At 39.7% G+C, this 17737-nt stretch overlaps 1 protein-coding gene across 14 annotated transcripts in view; it reads left to right on the forward strand.

Moving 5' to 3' along the window:
* nrxn2a (neurexin 2a) overlaps positions 1 to 17737 on the forward strand; it is a 496353-nt gene that overhangs the window by 226609 nt on the left and 252007 nt on the right. For 10 of the 14 annotated variants that reach the window (XM_057820438.1, XM_057820422.1, XM_057820427.1 and 7 more), the window contains one exon: positions 3391 to 3417. The exons of the other annotated variants lie outside the window; for them this stretch is intronic. In XM_057820438.1, coding sequence (XP_057676421.1) covers positions 3391 to 3417 — 27 coding nt within the window. The remainder of the gene's footprint in view (positions 1 to 3390; positions 3418 to 17737) is intronic. 14 annotated transcript variants of the gene reach the window in all.

Here is a 17737-nt window from a genome sequence, read left to right on the forward strand (position 1 = left end):
CACCATTTTCATGTTGCACATGTATGTTTATGATGTAACTCGTTTATTTAGCAACTTTGGATAACATGGAGAGTCCAGCTAAATGTAAAAGAGGGCTTATTCACTGCCACAGCAACAATTTATAAGGTTGCAAAATTTGACAGAACATCGCATGTTAACGACCCAGAAAATGGACCTCATCAGACGCAAATTTATAGATAAATTATGTCATTAATTTGAGGAAGATATGTGCTCGTTTGTGCTGCAGTTTTTTAGGCACAGTGGTACCTCTACTTCAGAAATTAAATGGTTCTGGAAGTAGTTTCCTAACTTTAAAATTCTATAAATAGAGACGCGTTTTCCATATAAATGCCCTAATCCGTTCCAAGCGCCCCAAAATTCAGACAAATCTTTTATAATGCATGTGGCTCGCATACAAGACACGCATGTAAAGCTGTCGGAACACGAGGGGCGAATGAAGAGGACGCTGTTATATACACATACAGTGCCCTCCACAATTATTGGCACCCCTGAATAAGATGTGTTTTTTAGCTTCTATTTTTTTTTTTTTTTTATTCAAATAATATGGGACCTTAATTGAAAAAAGGAGAAAAATCCAACCTTCAATACAAGTGCATTCATTCAGTAGGGAAAAAATCCCACATAAAGAAAAAAATATTTGACATCAAATAATGTGTGTCACAATTATTAGCACCCCTGGTGTTAATACTTTGTACAACCCCCTTTTGCCAACAAAACAAGGTCTGGGGACTGAGATAGCCATGAGAGGAGCTTGATTTTGTGTCTGGTGAACCATTTCTGTGTAGATTTGGCCGTATGTTTAGGGTAATTTTCTTGCTGAAAGACCCAGTGACGACCCATCTTCAGCTTTTGGGCAGAGGGCAGCAGATTTTGATTTAAAATGTTCTGGTATTTCAAAGCATTCATGATGCCATGCACCCTAACAAGGTTCCCAGGGCCTTTGGAAGCGAAACAGCCCCACAGCATCACTGACCCACCCCCGTACTTCACAGTGGGTATGAGGTGCTTTTCAGCATGCGCATCTTTCGTGGCACGTCAGACCCACTTAGAGTGTTTGTTGCCAAAAAGCTCAATCTTGGTCTCATCTGACCAAAGCACACGGTCCCAGTTGAAGCCTGGGACCGTGTGTATTTTTGTGTGATCATCAGATCATCAGAAGCGGTTCTAGATAACAGAACTGATTTGTGTACACTCTACCCCTTTCAATCACTTGGCTTATAGGCTTATAGACACCCCCACCGGAAATACATCTCGCTGACGATAGCACCAGCATATTAGTAACTAGTCTAGTTGTTCAATTTATTTCTTGTTTTGTTTGTGTATGTGTTTCTTTTCCTTCTTCTTTTGTATTTCTTTTCTTCTGTCCCCCCATAATCCCTTCCTGTTCGCTGTTTTGTCATAATAAAAAGGTATTTTGAATGATCACAATGGGAGTACGTCAGACTCTCAATGTGAAACATTAAAACTGTTCAGACTATCCGGGAACTTAGACTTCCATTCTCTGTGTCAAACAGTTGAACAGAACAGGTTTAAAAAAATAAATTAAAAAAAAAAGACGTGGTCAGATGAGACCAAGATTGAGCTTTTTGGCAACAAACACTCTAAGTGGGTCTGACGTGCCACGAAAGATGCGCATGCTGAAAAGCACCTCATACCCACTGTGAAGTACGGGGGTGGGTCAGTGATGCTGTGGGGCTGTTTCGCTTCCAAAGGCCCTGGGAACCTTGTTAGGGTGCATGGCATTATGAATGCTTTGAAATACCATGACATTTTAAAACAAAATCTGTTTCCCTCTGCCCGAAAGATGGGTCGTCACTGGGTCTTTCAGCAAGAAAATGACCCTAAATATATGGCCAAATCTACACAGAAATGGTTCACCAGACACAAAATCAAGCTCCTCCCATGGCCATCTCAGTCCCCAGACCTTGTTTTGTTGGCAAAAGGGGGTTGTACAAAGTATTAACACCAGGGGTGCTAATAATTGTGACACACATTATTTGATGTCAAATAATTTTTTCTTTATGTGGGATTTTTTTCCCCACTGAATGAATGCACTTGTATTGAAGGTTGGAATTTTCTCTTTTTTTCCATTAAGGTCCCATATTATTTGAATGAAAAAAAAATTTTTTTTAGAAGCTAAAAAACACATCTTTTTCAGGGGTGCCAATAATTATGGAGGGCACTGTATAGTAGAGGTCTCTCTTAGCCAATTGGATGCCAGGAATGCTCAGCCCATCTGTCCTCCCGCAGCCCAGCAAAGGAGCCATCATCCCGCCCCCGGGCCACCCGCGCGCCTATCAACCGGCCTTCAGGGATGGCAAGATGGGACGCACGTCCGTATTTTTACTCTGACGGACTCAAGAGGATGGACTCAAGCGGATCTGGATCGTAGCTGAGGGGATAATGTGGGCCATATTTATTAAAATAGAAACCTATTTCTTGCGTCGTTTGGAACGGAGCAATTCTGAGCAGAAACGGACTACAAGGTACTTTTAAAAATAACTACAGTATATTCCAGCTTCTTCCATCATCTTACCTTTCCGTTTGACCCTCCCTTCACCCAACCAGGCCCCCTATACGCCCACAAACCACCCACAAGAGGCCTGAACCCGGGTGCCAGCGCACCCTTAGCACCCCCTTAATCTCCGCCCCTGCATCCGTGCAATATAAAGGAACCTAAAACAAGAGCTGTATCAAAACCTCTCATGTCGTTATTATTGTTGTTGTTGTCCAAATAGAATCAAGTGGTATTGTCTCTAAATGCACAAACGTACAGAAATGGATTGATACAGCTATTGAAATGGTTTTCATTGAACTGTGCAGGTGTACCTAATAAATCATCCCATGAGTGTATCTAACAGACAGGACATTATTAAACCACGACTTTTCAATTGGCATCTTTTCCTGTTAACACGGGGCCGTTATCTTGTTCCAATTTAGCCTTCTGTTATCTGCCTCGTACATTTTGTTCACGTCCTGTACATTTGCTATACTGCAGCACAACCCAGGCGAGCATTGTCATGGTAACTGCAACTCACTCGCCGATGTTGAATTTAAATAGCCCAACCAGCGCTGGACCTGACACGGGCCCGACCACATCTTCCCCGGCGACGAAAGAGCTCATTGATTGACTCCATTGTATGGCCGGCACACGCTGAGATGTTTCCTTTCACTCACTGTTCCTTCTCTTAATGCTATTTGCACAGCGAGGGGGAAAGTGGCGCTTTAGACTCTCGATGCTGTCCCCGGATGGTGGGCTCTGAGAAGCACTCACGTGTCTGCAGAATGTACCTTGAAGGATGTGAAATATTCTCTTTCCTCTTTTTTTTTCTTCTTTTAATCTCACCATCTCACTCTCTTTCTCACCAGATTGTATCAGGATAGACTGTAATCTCAGTAAGTGTCTCCTAACATTATCTACTGTATTGTGATTGAAAAAAAGATACATGAACTTTATTTTGCATTCCTATGGTTCACTGCTCGCCTACAAAAGAAACGTTGTTGTGCTCAGCAGTGTAATTTGCTCAAAAGCGGATTCACTGTATGGAAGATGTAGGCCGGTACATTTTCACAGGAAAATTAGTATAATACATGAAACAGTCATTTACAAAAAAAAAGTAAAATTTCACTGCATTCTTAATTATTCTATCAAACCTCTGTAATAAAGGACCTCATGGATATGTTATGACTGACCAACCAATGCAGGTTTATCCAACCAATTTTTTACTGCAAATATTTTTTTATTGTATTAATGACAACAGAAATACATTAAATAAGTGCAAGCGGGAAAACAACAAAATTCATACGAAAATAAACTGGAATTTAGGCAAAAAAAATAGTGATCCCTCTCTCATCGGGACCAGAACTGACCGCGTAAAGTGAAAAATCGCAAAGTATTGTCTCAACACACACATTTTTAACATGCATTTTTTTATTAAGTGGATAGAAAACCCTATAAATACATAGAACTGTGAAAAGTGTGTGAACACACTGAAATGCAAAGAAAACTGTTTTAGCAGTTATTTCTATAACATGCAAAAACTGATTTTCATTTAAAATTATATATTTTTTTAATGATTTGCAAAATAAAAGTTAAAAAAACGGCAATAACCTCAACTTCCATCTCCTAATTTTTATTGTCCCTCATTTCCTCATATACTAAATGCCAAATCTCAATTTTAACGACTTAAAGAGGGAAAATGCTAATATTCCATCATTTATCCATAAACGCATGCCTTTTGGATTCATATCATGCCACTTCTTGTAATTACACACATCGCAACACCAAGAAAATGATAGAAATCGATTGTCAAGTTAAAACGACCGGCGCCCGAGATCCCGGAAATCTAGCATATTGTGTGCGTGACGTCACAACTAGGAAACACCCGGCTCAGTGCTTGGGTCCTGACAAAGTACTGAATGGCGGCGATGATGGCAGACAATTTTGTTTCTAGTTGCAGCGACGAATCCGACGTAACGAACGTTCTTCTAATGGTGACGAGGAGAGTTATGAACCTTTCTTTGGTGTTTTGGGTTATCAATTTGAGCCCAAACGAAAGCAAATGCAGCCTAATGAAACGATCACTGAGGGGAGCAATCACACTGATGAAACACCGGCAACAGATCATGTGGGAAACACCAAATGGTTTGTTTTGCATTTCTTTTTGTGTAGCTGATACACCATGACCGCAAAATAAAGTGAAGTATAAAATAATTATCATTTTTTGTGTTTGGTAGGTTGTCGCTCTGCCAACAGACACAAATATGGATGGGATTAGAGGATTTGTTCTATATATTTTACGAGCGATAATTTATACATGTGTCCAGTCCTATATCCAATGCGTGATATGTTTTTTTATTATAAACAGGGGTGCACATAATGTTTTCGCCCAAGTTCTCAGAGGAGGACCTGGAGATGTGACTTGGTCCTCATTGAGCTTGAGAGCCGACCCGCCTGATGCGATAAATTTATGACAAGCTTTACTTAGAGCCAATTAACTTTAATTAATTATATTAACAATTAATGCTTGATTAACATCAACTGGCACAACAAAATTGCCATTACTTTGAAGTGAAATGTAAAGAAATAAACATAAAAGCACCAATTCAAAATAAAGGGCATTATGCGGCTCCCACATTAACGCCAAGCCTTTTTAAAAGTGGGATGTCCTCCTCATAAGACCTCATTGAACGTGTATGTCTAGCTTTGTAAAATGCGAGCAAAAACACGTTTGTCAGTGCATGTCGCTGTTCATTACCTTTATTCCGCGACTTGTCCATAGGGCGAGTGGGGTCCTGTTTGACATCGATAGTTTGCTTAATTGCCACATGCGCTCTGTTTTTTTCGTGCTTTTCAAAGTTTGGATGGCTGAAATTCTTTGACCCTACATAAAATGCGCTGCTCTTATCGGCGACATTGGGATTCTCACGGCACATTTTGTACCGCATTTCCGTGCGAGCATCATTTGCTTCTAGCCATGGTACCTCCTGTAGCCACTTTTCAGCAAAAGTCCTTTTTTTCGGTAGCTCCGGTGACGTCTCTGTCGTCTGTCTGTCTTTTGACGGGGGTGGGGGAACACGGAAGTAATTACTCAGTGTGGCCTGCCTCTTCGACATTTTGAGAAGTTATTTTCTCGTGTCCGCCGCAAATGCAGTTGTCAGCCATCGGTACGCAAAAGCGTATGGAAGCCGTTGAGGGCCAGCGCGTTTGTCTACGTCCAGTACGCATGCGTGCATGCGGACCACTTATGTGCTCCCCTGATTATAAAAGAGTACTCACTCTGGCCATTTCGAGCTTGGCTGCTCCGCTCCTTTGCTTAGCCTGGGGTGGTGGGGTGGTCTCATCAGTGCCAGTCATTGTCCTCTTTCTTGATATCTCGGGACATTTAGGTGGCTGCGCGTGTATGGTGGGCACCGCATCTGCTTTCAGCAGCAATTTCTTAGCAAAACCTGATTTCATTTGTCCATAGTTGGGATAGCTTCCTGATGTAAAATGCGCACCACACAAAACCGTGCCGGAGGCTGGGTCTGCAAAATTAGCCCTCTTTGCACGGGCGAACTTCACTCATTGTCAGCGAAGTCCAGCTCTTTTTCTCGCTTTCGGGAACTCATGGGTACTACATTGCGACAAATGGCTATTTGTACACCACATAGCACGACAGGTTTGAACCATTTTAGCGATTTTTTGATAAAACACGAACGCAACTCTCTCGTCGATAAACAACGATGGCACCTGCCTCGACCTTTTGTTTCCTGGCTGTGACGTCACAGCCCCATTCGACTGTTTCCGGGCTACATTCGAAAATGTTCGTAATTTTCGATCTATTTTCGATAATTGGTCATGAATGTGATTTATTTTTTTGTTAACTTTATCAATATTTGTTATTTTGCCACATAACAGTTCTATTGACATCTCACAGCCCCTTAGTATTCTCTTTAAGAACAGGATATATATTAAAATTGAAGTTAATGTAAATATATATTTTTTTTTTTAAATAATAAAGATATAGGTAACATACATTCAGAAAAATAAGTATAAATGACTTACACAGAGTGAAATGGAATATATTTTCAAGACCGCGCAAACATTGACTTTTTTAAATCATAAGGAAATCAATAAGTAGCCCAACATAAATGAACAAATATAAGTCCAATGTGTACATTGACAGCTAAGATGTTCTAAACCTCCCAATCAGAGTAAATAAAACTAAATATGATAAATATGCCTCCTCAGCTCTTTCGTTGGTCTCAAATATTTGATCCATTTTATGTTACATTTCCCTTTTTTTTGTCGCATCAATTCAACAAGCATTTATTTATTTATTTATTTATTTTTTGCTGTTCGAGAAAACATGCACATTTGAACCAATCAGAGCTAACCATCTCTGCTGATCACATGTCAGTATGTTTGCCAATTGAGCGGATAAGTGAGTCCAGGCGTTTTGCTTTGCTGCGTGCATTCGCACATTGACGTGACTTATCATCGTCAGACTGATAACTGCAGCACCTGGGGAAACCTCCAGGTCATCCGTCGAATAAAATCAATAATAAATATTGGTGGAAAGGGATTACGCTACACAAGCACTTTATTATTCTTGTTGTTAACACTTGTGTATGTCAATCTGATGTTGGTAGATTTTTTTCTTCTTGGAGCTGAAATGCATGTGTGGCAGCTTAGCATTTAAAAAAAAAAAATTTACATAGCGTTTTGACAGTTACCGTCATATTTTCGGAATCAAAACACCGTGTTCCGGAACAGCATTCAGGCCCTGAATCTTACTCTGGAACTGCGTTCTGGCCCTGAATCTTATACCGGAACTGCGTTCCTGACCGTTCTGGCCCACTTTCAAGGCAACATGCATATTGGCCCCAAAACCGATAATGAAAAACCAATGTCAATATCATCCGATATCCATAGGTGGAGTTTGACTTTTGGGGCGGGGGGGGCGCAACATGTTGATGACCCCGAAACCCAGTGCCAGCAATAAAACTAAATTACAAGAATATTTCTAATAATAATTTGAAAATTAGCGTTTTTTTTGTTTTCCCATCATTCTTGAGGGGAATTGCAAATCAGGTTGTTCACCTTTCGCCAAGATCGTCATCCATTAAATATGCTATGCCCGCTGGTGTCATGCCAATGTAGTTACCCCAGTCAAAAATTGCATCTCCTGGGCAGAGCCACTGCGCTCCACTGATTTGCTTGATTTCCGTGTTTTGGTGACGTAGTTATCTACGAGGTTTTAAAACATGGCACATCCATTAAAAAAAAACAAAAAACTTTTTTTTCTGGTGTAAAAAGTAACATACGTATTGAAAATAAAAAAGGCAATGTTTCACCGTTTTACCCAGAGGATGACCGATAACTGTTAATACTGTAATTCAGGTCCTGTATGGAGTTTCTCCAGTTTAATAAATGTCGATGTACAAAATCAATTAATTGTTTAAGTCGACATAACTCATAACTAGGGCTGTCACAATGATCGCGCTAACGGGCGGTAATTAATTTTTTAAATTAATCATGTTAAAATATTTGACGCATTTAACGCACGTGCCCCGCTCAAACAGATTAAAATGACAGCACAGTGTCATGTCCTTTTGTTACTTGTGTTTTTTGGTGTTTTGTCGCCCTCTGCTGTCGCTTGGGTGCGACTGATTTTATGGGTTTCAGCACCATGAGCATTGTGTAATTATTGACATCAACAGTGGTGAGCTACTAGTTTATTTTTTGATTGAAAATTTTACAAATTTTATTAAACGAAAAAATTAAGAAGGGTTTTAATATTAAAATTTCGATAACTTGTATTAACATTTATCTTTAAGAACTACAAGTCTTTCTATCCATGGATCGCTTTAATAGAATGTTAATAATGTTAATGCCATCTTGTTGATTTATTGTTATAATAAACAAATACAATACTTATGTACAGTATGTTGAATGTATATATCCGTCTTATCTTTCCATTCCAACAATAATTTACAAAAAAATATGGCATATTTTATAGATGGTTGGAATTACGATTAATTAATTTTTAAGCTGTAATTAACTCGATTAAAAAATTTAATCGTTTGACAGCCCTACTCATAACTAATGTGTGTGTGTGTGTATGCTCCTATGGTCAGGAGACACAATTTTTGACGGGCGTGACTACATTAGCAAGACATCGGTGGTGGCTCTGTTGTACAATTAGCATCTTTAGCGGGGCAAATTGAAACTCCGCTCACGATTTCGACGGTGGTCTCTTGTGTTTCATGGTCCACATTTTCAATCTTTGGTTCTTGCTCAGTAGTTGTTGTCGCTTTTAAAAGTTTAGGTTTGAAAAAAAATCGAATATATCCATCTTGCTTCTTCGGTCCTCGGGTGGTTTTGGCTAAGCAAAGCAAATGACCGTCTAAGGTGCTAGTCACATGATCTGTTCTAAAAAATAATTTTGACCCATTATAAAAATGTCTTTTTTTTTGTTCATTTGGTTCATTTTTGTTGTTTGTTTTATTGCTTTACAACTTTTATAGACAATATTTTACCGGAAAATTCTTAATTTTAAAATCATATACTGTATAGGAAAATCACTTACACGCAATGACAATTTTGCGCCACCGGGGGGGGGGGGGGGGGTCCACTTATGCCGATATCGTTTTAAAGTGCTTTTTTCGGACGATATTATCGACTACCTCTACTATGGGTGTGCCATCTTAAGCACCCCACGATTCGATTCGATTACGATTGAGGGTGCTACTATCCGATTACTAAAAGATGATCGCGGTATTGACGATGATCGCGGTTATCACGATTATCGCGATTATCACGATTATCAATGCATCGTACATTACTACTTAATACAGTAGCCAATCAAATTTATGTCCATTATTTAAAATATCCTAATGATTCAACAGGAGCGATGGAAACGTGCCCATAATACAAAAAGCTGCCCTTAAGCTGATTTTTTATTTATTTATTTTTATTTTTATTTTTTTTTTCAAGAAATTGCAAAAACATTAACCACTTTAAAGGGAGTACTTATTTCTTTCAACAATACAATAAAATTTACACAGGTGGAATGAATTCCACATTTTCTGGAAACAAAGTGTCTTTAGAAATAAGACTTCTTTTAACCAATATTCTTTGTTTTCGAAGATTTCAGTACTCTTTCGCATGTTTGTACTGTTACCGCTGTACTTAATCGTGGTTTTACACGTTCTGCATATGAAATACACGTTAGCGAATTAGCTAATTAGCTTATCGCTCGGCGCTAACTATTACCATCTCAAAATCAACAACAGTAAAGGCTAAACAGCACAAGAGGGTTCGTGTACTCACCTCTTATAGATGCATACAGGTCTTAGCAAAACACTCAGGACATTTTTCAATTGAAATGCCTTAAAACTACTGCTGGACATCTACAAGACAAGGAGCAATGAACTATCTCTCTTCCCGTCTTGCTCTAATATATATATATATATATATATATATATATATATATATATATATATATATATATATATATATATATATATATATATATATATATAATTTGTGTATGAGACAGGCAGAAATAGAAGCGCGATCTGGCAGTTGCGCTTCTGTTTCTGCCTGTCTCATACACAAATTTATTTTCCAGTCATTTAAAAAGGTGTAAATCTCTCTCAGTAATAGGCAGCATCCATCATAACGAGCATGCGCCCGTTAACAGTGCCCGGGCGGCAGACTTTTCTTGAATTTCGTTCTGTTACCAGCGGCTGCCATAAAGTTATGAGGGAAAATCATCGTTTTTGAACCTTTATGAATCGTAATCGAATCGTCGCGTGTCGAATCGCGATTTATGTAATAATCGATTTTTTGGAACTCCTCTAACCTCTATACTTATAACTAGGGTTGTTTCGATCATGTTTTTTTGCTCCCGATCCTATCCCGATCGTTTTAGTTTGAGTATCTGCCGATCCCGATATTTCCCGATCCGATTGCTTTTTTTTTGCTCCCGATTCAATTCCAAACATTCCCGATAATTTTTCCCGATCATAAACATTTTGGCAATGCATTAAGAAACAAATGAATAAAACTCGACGAATATATATACATTCAACATACGGTACATAAGTACTGTATTTGTTTATTATGACAGTAAATGCTCAAGATGGCATTTACATTAATAACATTCTTTCTGTGAGAGGGATCCATGGATAGAAAGACTTGTGACTTTGTATATTGTGACTAAATATTGCCATCTAGTGTATTTGTTGAGCTTTCAGTAAATGATACTGTGGCCATCCCAAATGCATGATGGGAAGTGAAACCATGACTGTGCGTAGTGCTACCAATTGCTATATCATCTCTGAGTTAGGAAATAACATAAGGTGTTAAGATAATGATCAATTGCCACCTTGCTTCCCCACATTGCATCCCATGATGTTTCTAATCATAGGGAGAGGGATTGCGAGGCTTTAACCAATTAATAAATGGCTCCAAAGGCTGCCAAAGTTCACTCTACTTATTTTGCGCTGCCTTTTATCCCTCTATATAGGTAAAACGGCGCCATTACAGATTGAGCGCGACAATGAGTGAGAGGGCCATGCAGCGCATGCATTAATTGCGTTAAATATTTTAACCTAACACATTTTTTTTATTTAAATAATTGACGCCATTATCGGGATAAATTTGATAACCCTTCCTTAAGCCTAAACTAAAGACTCTGGATGAGTGTAACATATTATGTCTGTGACGTTAAATACAATTAGAAAACGATTAAAATATATATATATTTTTTTTTAAAAAGCCATGGCCGATATTTTTTTGCCGATTTCGAAACTTTGAAAATGACGTGATCGGACCCGGGCATCTCTACTCATAACGAGATTTTTTAAAAATCTGTGATGCACTAAAGTTGAGCTGCGAAGTAGCGAGGGATCACTGTAAATGTAAATGTTTGCCGTTATGGACTGCTCCTGACTACTACACAGTGATAAAAAAAATATATTGTTACACTACTGAGCATAAGAGGTTTAGAAAATGGACAAATGAATACTGCCATTCAAACAATCAAAACTGAATTATAGTATTTTCCATCAACCCAATATTTTCTCCTCATTCAAGAGGCAATATATTCTCCTCAGTTCATGTTTTTCCCTCATCTAATGTGTACCTATAGCTACCGATGTGGTTGAATTTGGATGAAAATAAAAAATATTACACAATTGGATGCTTATAGCGGCAACAGCACTGCCATCCAATTCAACCGCATGTGGCATTTGATCCAGTTGTGTAACTAATTAGCTCTACATTACTGATGTCTGTCGATAATAGCTGCCGTAAACGGCATTTATCTCTCTGGAGAAGGAAAAAAACGACTCATCCTCAGTTTAGACATGCCGCCGTGTCACTAATCCCACTTTGGCGGTTGAGCGGGGATTATTTTTGCTCCCGTTTGTCTGCTATCCAATCAATAGACGAGTATGAGACAAAATTATCAGGGACATCAAGAAGAAAGATAACAGTGCTCGCATACTGCCAATTTGCCGTCTTCAGAGTCCATGTCTTTTGTGGAAGACTGTCTATTTATAGACGCTTAAATTATGGCATGTCGTTGAATACTATTATGCAAATCCAAATGAATCAGTGTTCATATCTAACTAGTCACCCAACATCACCAGGCACTCTTAATACACGATGATGTCAGAAAGGCCTGGCTGTTTCATCACAAGTTTTAATTATTGATGATAACCTGATATGTAAAAATAATTCCATTCATCATAATTTGTTTCTGTAAAAATAATTCTGTTAATGAAAATGGGCTCACGGCTCAAGTATTATGAGGCACTGATGGAATGTTTGATGAGCATGTGCTCTCACCTGAGAGATGCGCATTAATTTTACAGTCTAGACGAGTTACGATACGATTTGTGATACAAGGCTCATGATAAAGATTATCTCAGAATATGGTTGTTACGTCCCAAGGACGGCTCGCGAAGGGCGTAACATAAAACAAGCCACACAAATGTACGAGTGGACACAAATTTATTTACAATCAAACTCGCAATGAATATGTACAGAATGCAGACGAAGCATGACTTCAGGGTAAGCCCAGGCCAAAACAACAAACAAAAGGAACTACACTTAAACCCCACCAGCTAACTAAACCCTGATCATGTAAAAGGAACAAAGAAAAGACAACTTCTAACCTGACTTCATACTCTATACAAAACAGGAGAAAACGGGTTGAACAGAAATGGCGACTTACCCTTACTTGCTTCAGTGCTCTTATTTACAGTGGTGAACAAAAACTATCCAATAACGAATAAACACAAAAGACCTCACCGAAAAAGCGGGAGTGTATCAAAGTAGCGATCAAATGCAAACGAGAGTGAATGGCGAGCAAACAGCTGGCGAGGAGGACCGCGGCAGAATGCTGTCAAATGCAACCTCCTAGAGCGTTGACAGTTTATGAAGCTTGGCGCCTTTTTCTTGGCCAATCAGCGGCGGCGACGTCGTCGGTCCGTCCTGCGTCGATCAGCTGTCGTCACAGTGGGAAGGGAAGCAGCCGGCTGGTGGAGGCGACGATCAGCTGACTGGAAGAGTCTCAGAAAATTAACTATTAAACGGCCAGGGGCCGTCACAATGGTGATTTAACAATTATTGATACATGGGTCAGGAAATCTACAATATTTTGCTATACAAGTAATAAACAGGAAAAACAAGCTCTTTTTAATCCTTCTGCGATGAATTGAATTTAGTTTATCGCAAGTAGACGTCCGATGCATTTGAACCGGGACGGTTCCATTTCAAACAGATTGAACGTCGCTGGCGGTCAATGGCAACTATTGAGTTTAATTGGGGTATTTTAGGTCGTTCTCTGTTGTTTTCAGTCACTTCCTGTTAATTTTGGGGCGTGTGTGGGTCACTTCCTGTTGATTTTGGATACAGAACAGGACGTGACCTGGGAAAATCCGCCAAATGAATAGGCAGTGACTCAAACTCAACAGGAAGTCACCTGTAAATGCCCCAAAATGAAGAGGAAGTGACCCGTAAATGCTCAGAAAATCGGAAAGACTGGCTGCGAATGCTCTGAATTAGTTAAAATTCCTCAAGGTGGAGAAAATGTCTCAATCATTTTTAAAAATCACATTACTCGATATTATTCGAGTAATCGTTTCAGCTCTAGCAGGAGCATAACTTTTTGGGATACAAAGTATTATGATATATCACCATTTTGATATTTTGTCACTCATTTAGTCTCTATTACATCTTAAAAGACAGGTAAAAGCAAGACTAAGGTTTTGACAATGTACAGTGGGGCAAATAAGTATTTAGTCAACCACTAATTGTGCAAGTTGTCCCACTTGAAAATATTAGAGAGGCCTGTAATTGTCAACATGGGTAAACCTCAACCATGAGAGACAGAATGTGGGAGAAAAAAAACAGAAAATCACATTGTTTGATTTTTAAAGAATTTATTTGCAAATCATGGTGGCAAGTAAGTATTTGGTCAATACCAAAAGTTCATCTCAATACTTTGTTATGTACCCTTTGTTGGCAATAACGGAGGCCAAACGTTTTCTGTAACTCTTCACAAGCTTTTCACACACTGTTGCTGGTATTTTGGCCCATTCCTCCATGCAGATCTCCTCTAGAGCAGTGATGTTTTGGGGATGTCATTGGGCAACACGGACTTTCAACTCCCTCCACAGATTTTCTATGGGGTTGAGATCTGGGGACTGGCTAGGCCACTCCAGGACCTTGAAATGCTTCTTACGAAGCCACTCTTTTGTTGCCCTGTGCTGTGTGTTTGAGATCATTGTCATGCTGAAAGACCCAGCCACGTCTCATCTTCAATGCCCTTGCTAATGGAAGGAGGTTTTCACTCAAAATCTCTCGATACATGGCCCCATTCATTCTTTCCCTTACACAGATCAGCAATCCTGGTCCCTTTGCAGAAAAACAGCCCCAAAGAATGAAGTTTTCACCCCCATGCTTCACAGTGGGTATGGTGCAATTCAGTATTCTTTTTCCTCCAAACACGAGAACCTGTGTTTCTATCAAAAAGTTCTATTTTGGTTTTATCTGACCATAACACATTCTCCCAGTCCTCTTCTGGATCATCCAAATGCTCTCCAGCGAACCACAGACGGGCCTGGACGTGTTCTTTCTTCAGCAGGGTGACACGTTTGGCAGTGCAGGATTTGAGTCCCTGGCGGCGCACTGTGTTACTGATAGTAGCCTTTGTTACTGTGGTCCCAGCTCTCTGTAGGTCATTCACTAGGTCCAACGGCGTGGTTCTGGGATTTTTGCTCACCGTTGTTGTTATCATTTTGACGGGGGTCAAAACCACTGGGTGATGAGGGAGTTGAAAGTCCGTGTTGCCCAACGACAGTCCCAAAACATCACTGCGTTAGAGGAGATCTGCCTGGAGGGGGTTTGGAGGAGAAAGAATACTGAATTGCATCCGAAGAACACCATACCAACTGTGAAGCATGGAGGTGGAAACATCATTCTTTGGGGCTGTTTTTCAGCAAAGGGACCAGGATTGCTGATCTGTGTAAGGGAAAGAATGAATGGGGCCATGTATCGAGAGATTTTGAGTGAAAATCCCCTTCCATCAGCAAGGGCATTGAAGATGAGACGTGGCTGGGTCTTTCAGCATGACAATGATCCCAAACACAAAGCCAGGGCAACAAAGGAGTGGCTTCGTGAGAAACATTTCAAGGTCCTAGAGTGGGCTAGCCAGTCTCCAGATCTCAACCCCATAGAAAATCTGTGGAGGGAGTTGAAAGTCCGTGTTGCCCAACGACAGCCCCAAAACATCACTGCTCTAGAGGAGATCTGCATGGAGGAATGGGCCAAAATACCAGCAACAGTGTGTGAAGAGCTTGTGAAGAGTTCCGGAAAACGTTTGGCCTCCGTTATTGCCAACAAAGGGTACATAACAAAGTATTAGATGAACTTTTGGTATTGACCAAATACTTATTTTCCACCATGATTTGCAAATAAATTATTTAAAAACCAAACAATGTGATTTTCTGAGTTTTTTTCCACATTCTGTCTCTCATGGTTGAGGTTTACCCATGTTGACAATTACAGGCCCCTCTAATATTTTCAAGTGGGAGAGCTTGCACAATTAGTGGCTGACTAAATACTTATTTGCCCCACTGTACATGGATTATGACAAAACTCTTCAATCCACTTAAATGCAATTTCCCAGCCCTTCTGTAACATTTATAAAGGGCTGATGTAAATAATGACCTGAAAATCGAATTGTGTGTCCTACAGGGTTTTTAAATAGCATTTTTATTGATTTTTAAGTGTACTTGTGCATGCAACTCTCCACCAAAACCTCATTTCCATCTTTTTTTTAGGTACGTATGTAAATTAAATCCAGGACAATGCGTGACAGTCCCCACAATTGCACATGCCTCAGGCCCACTTCTTAATTGGCTATCGTTCCATTTCACCCCACAACTCAATAAAGGAAGTGACCACGCGCTTAGATGCATATATTGAACCGGTTTAACATATACGATTGCCAGACCTGCTCAGAAAACAATCCATCTTAACACATTCCATGCTACGGGATAATGGATCAGGATAATATTTTAGTAACTTTCAAGAATTGGAGCTTTTTGCTGACTAATTGCAAGCAGCTTAAATTCTATCCCAGTTGGTGTAAAAACAAAGCATGTTAATGACCCGTGACTGGTGACAGGACAAGTTGCAAAAAAAGTAGTTCTCTCTCATGTTAGGATATATAATTATATCATTAATGTAAAACTCATTGGCTGACATTGATAGTGATATACAAACCAGATCTGCACAACTGTTTTTACACACAGTAAATTTAGCATATCATTACTTACAAGTTACAACACTGAAACTAAGGAAACAGACAACCCTCCCACTGTTGTAACCCGGGCCGGCCTTGGGCATAAGCAAGCTAAGCGGTTGCCTAGGGTGTCATCCAGTTGAGGGGGCGCCAAATTGCTTTGGAAGAAAAATGACTACTCTGGGGGGGGGGGGGGGGGGGGGGTTCATGGTACGGTTGCAGATTATTATCTAACATATCAAGGGGAAGTGGTTGCGCATCTTCTCACTGTGTTAGTGGCTAGCGCTAATGAAAAATGAATGTCTCACAACTGTTTCTTTCTATACGACATTAAACACTTTTAATATGAAAAGGTCCAAGACCTCAGGTGCTGCTTTAAGAAAGCGACGAAAGGGGGTGGAGGAAAAACGGACACTTTAAATTGGACTTTAACGTCGGGAGAGGAACCTTTATTCATTCGTTTCAGGTGAATCATAATCAGTGGCGGACGTACACCCTTGGACTCATGAAAATACAATACAGTGCTACGATATACAAATTTGATTAGTTCCAGGACCTGGTTTGTAAGTCAAAACAGTCGTATGTCGAGCAGGATTTTCCAAAAGAATACATGATAAATTGATTAATTCGTTCCACAGCCCAAAAAAAAGTACGCTAATTCCTTAATAAATACTGCAAGTACAATTTCAACAAGCAATTACACATAGCAAAAGAAATGAAGACAAATCGGAATAATATTATATCGGAAGTAAAAGAGCCTTTTTATTGATTGCTTAACATTGTCAAGCCAGTTCATTGACGCGCACACCGTTCTCATATTTATACATCATTTGCTTCTTAATTTCAATGGTAAGCGTCACCTTTTTCCCTTTTCACGACCTGCGCTAACCGTCCTTGGGACCCATGTTGATTTCTCTCGCAACAAAATCTGCAGTGCTGCCGTCTCGTGGGAAAACAATGAAACAACAACGCTGTCAAATGGTATTTTAGCATGTCGTCAAATGTCTTGACGAATATCGAGTCAAATTTTACGTCAGATGTCGGAAAAATCGTATGTCGAGGTACCACTGAATATGCAAAATATCCAATATTGAAAATATATATACAGGTAGTCCCCGGGTTACAAACGAGTTCTGTTCCTAAACTGGCGACGTAACCCGTATTTCAGTGTAAATCGGAATTAATCCTTTAAAAATGAAAAATAACTCTCCAAAAAGTCCAAATGTACGGCATAGACTTCATAATGATATTGACGGGACGCAGGGTGCAATTAATAGGGGGTGTGGCCGTCAAAGCCGACCAAGTGGAATCACAGACAAAGAGCTTTTTTCGTTGAAAATTCTTGTGAATAAATGCTTAAATCCCTGAATTCTTGATAGATATGGAGGCAAAACAGTCTCGATTCTTGG

The sequence above is a fragment of the Corythoichthys intestinalis genome, chromosome 18, assembly GCF_030265065.1.
Source record: "Corythoichthys intestinalis isolate RoL2023-P3 chromosome 18, ASM3026506v1, whole genome shotgun sequence".
Taxonomy (NCBI): domain Eukaryota; kingdom Metazoa; phylum Chordata; class Actinopteri; order Syngnathiformes; family Syngnathidae; genus Corythoichthys; species Corythoichthys intestinalis.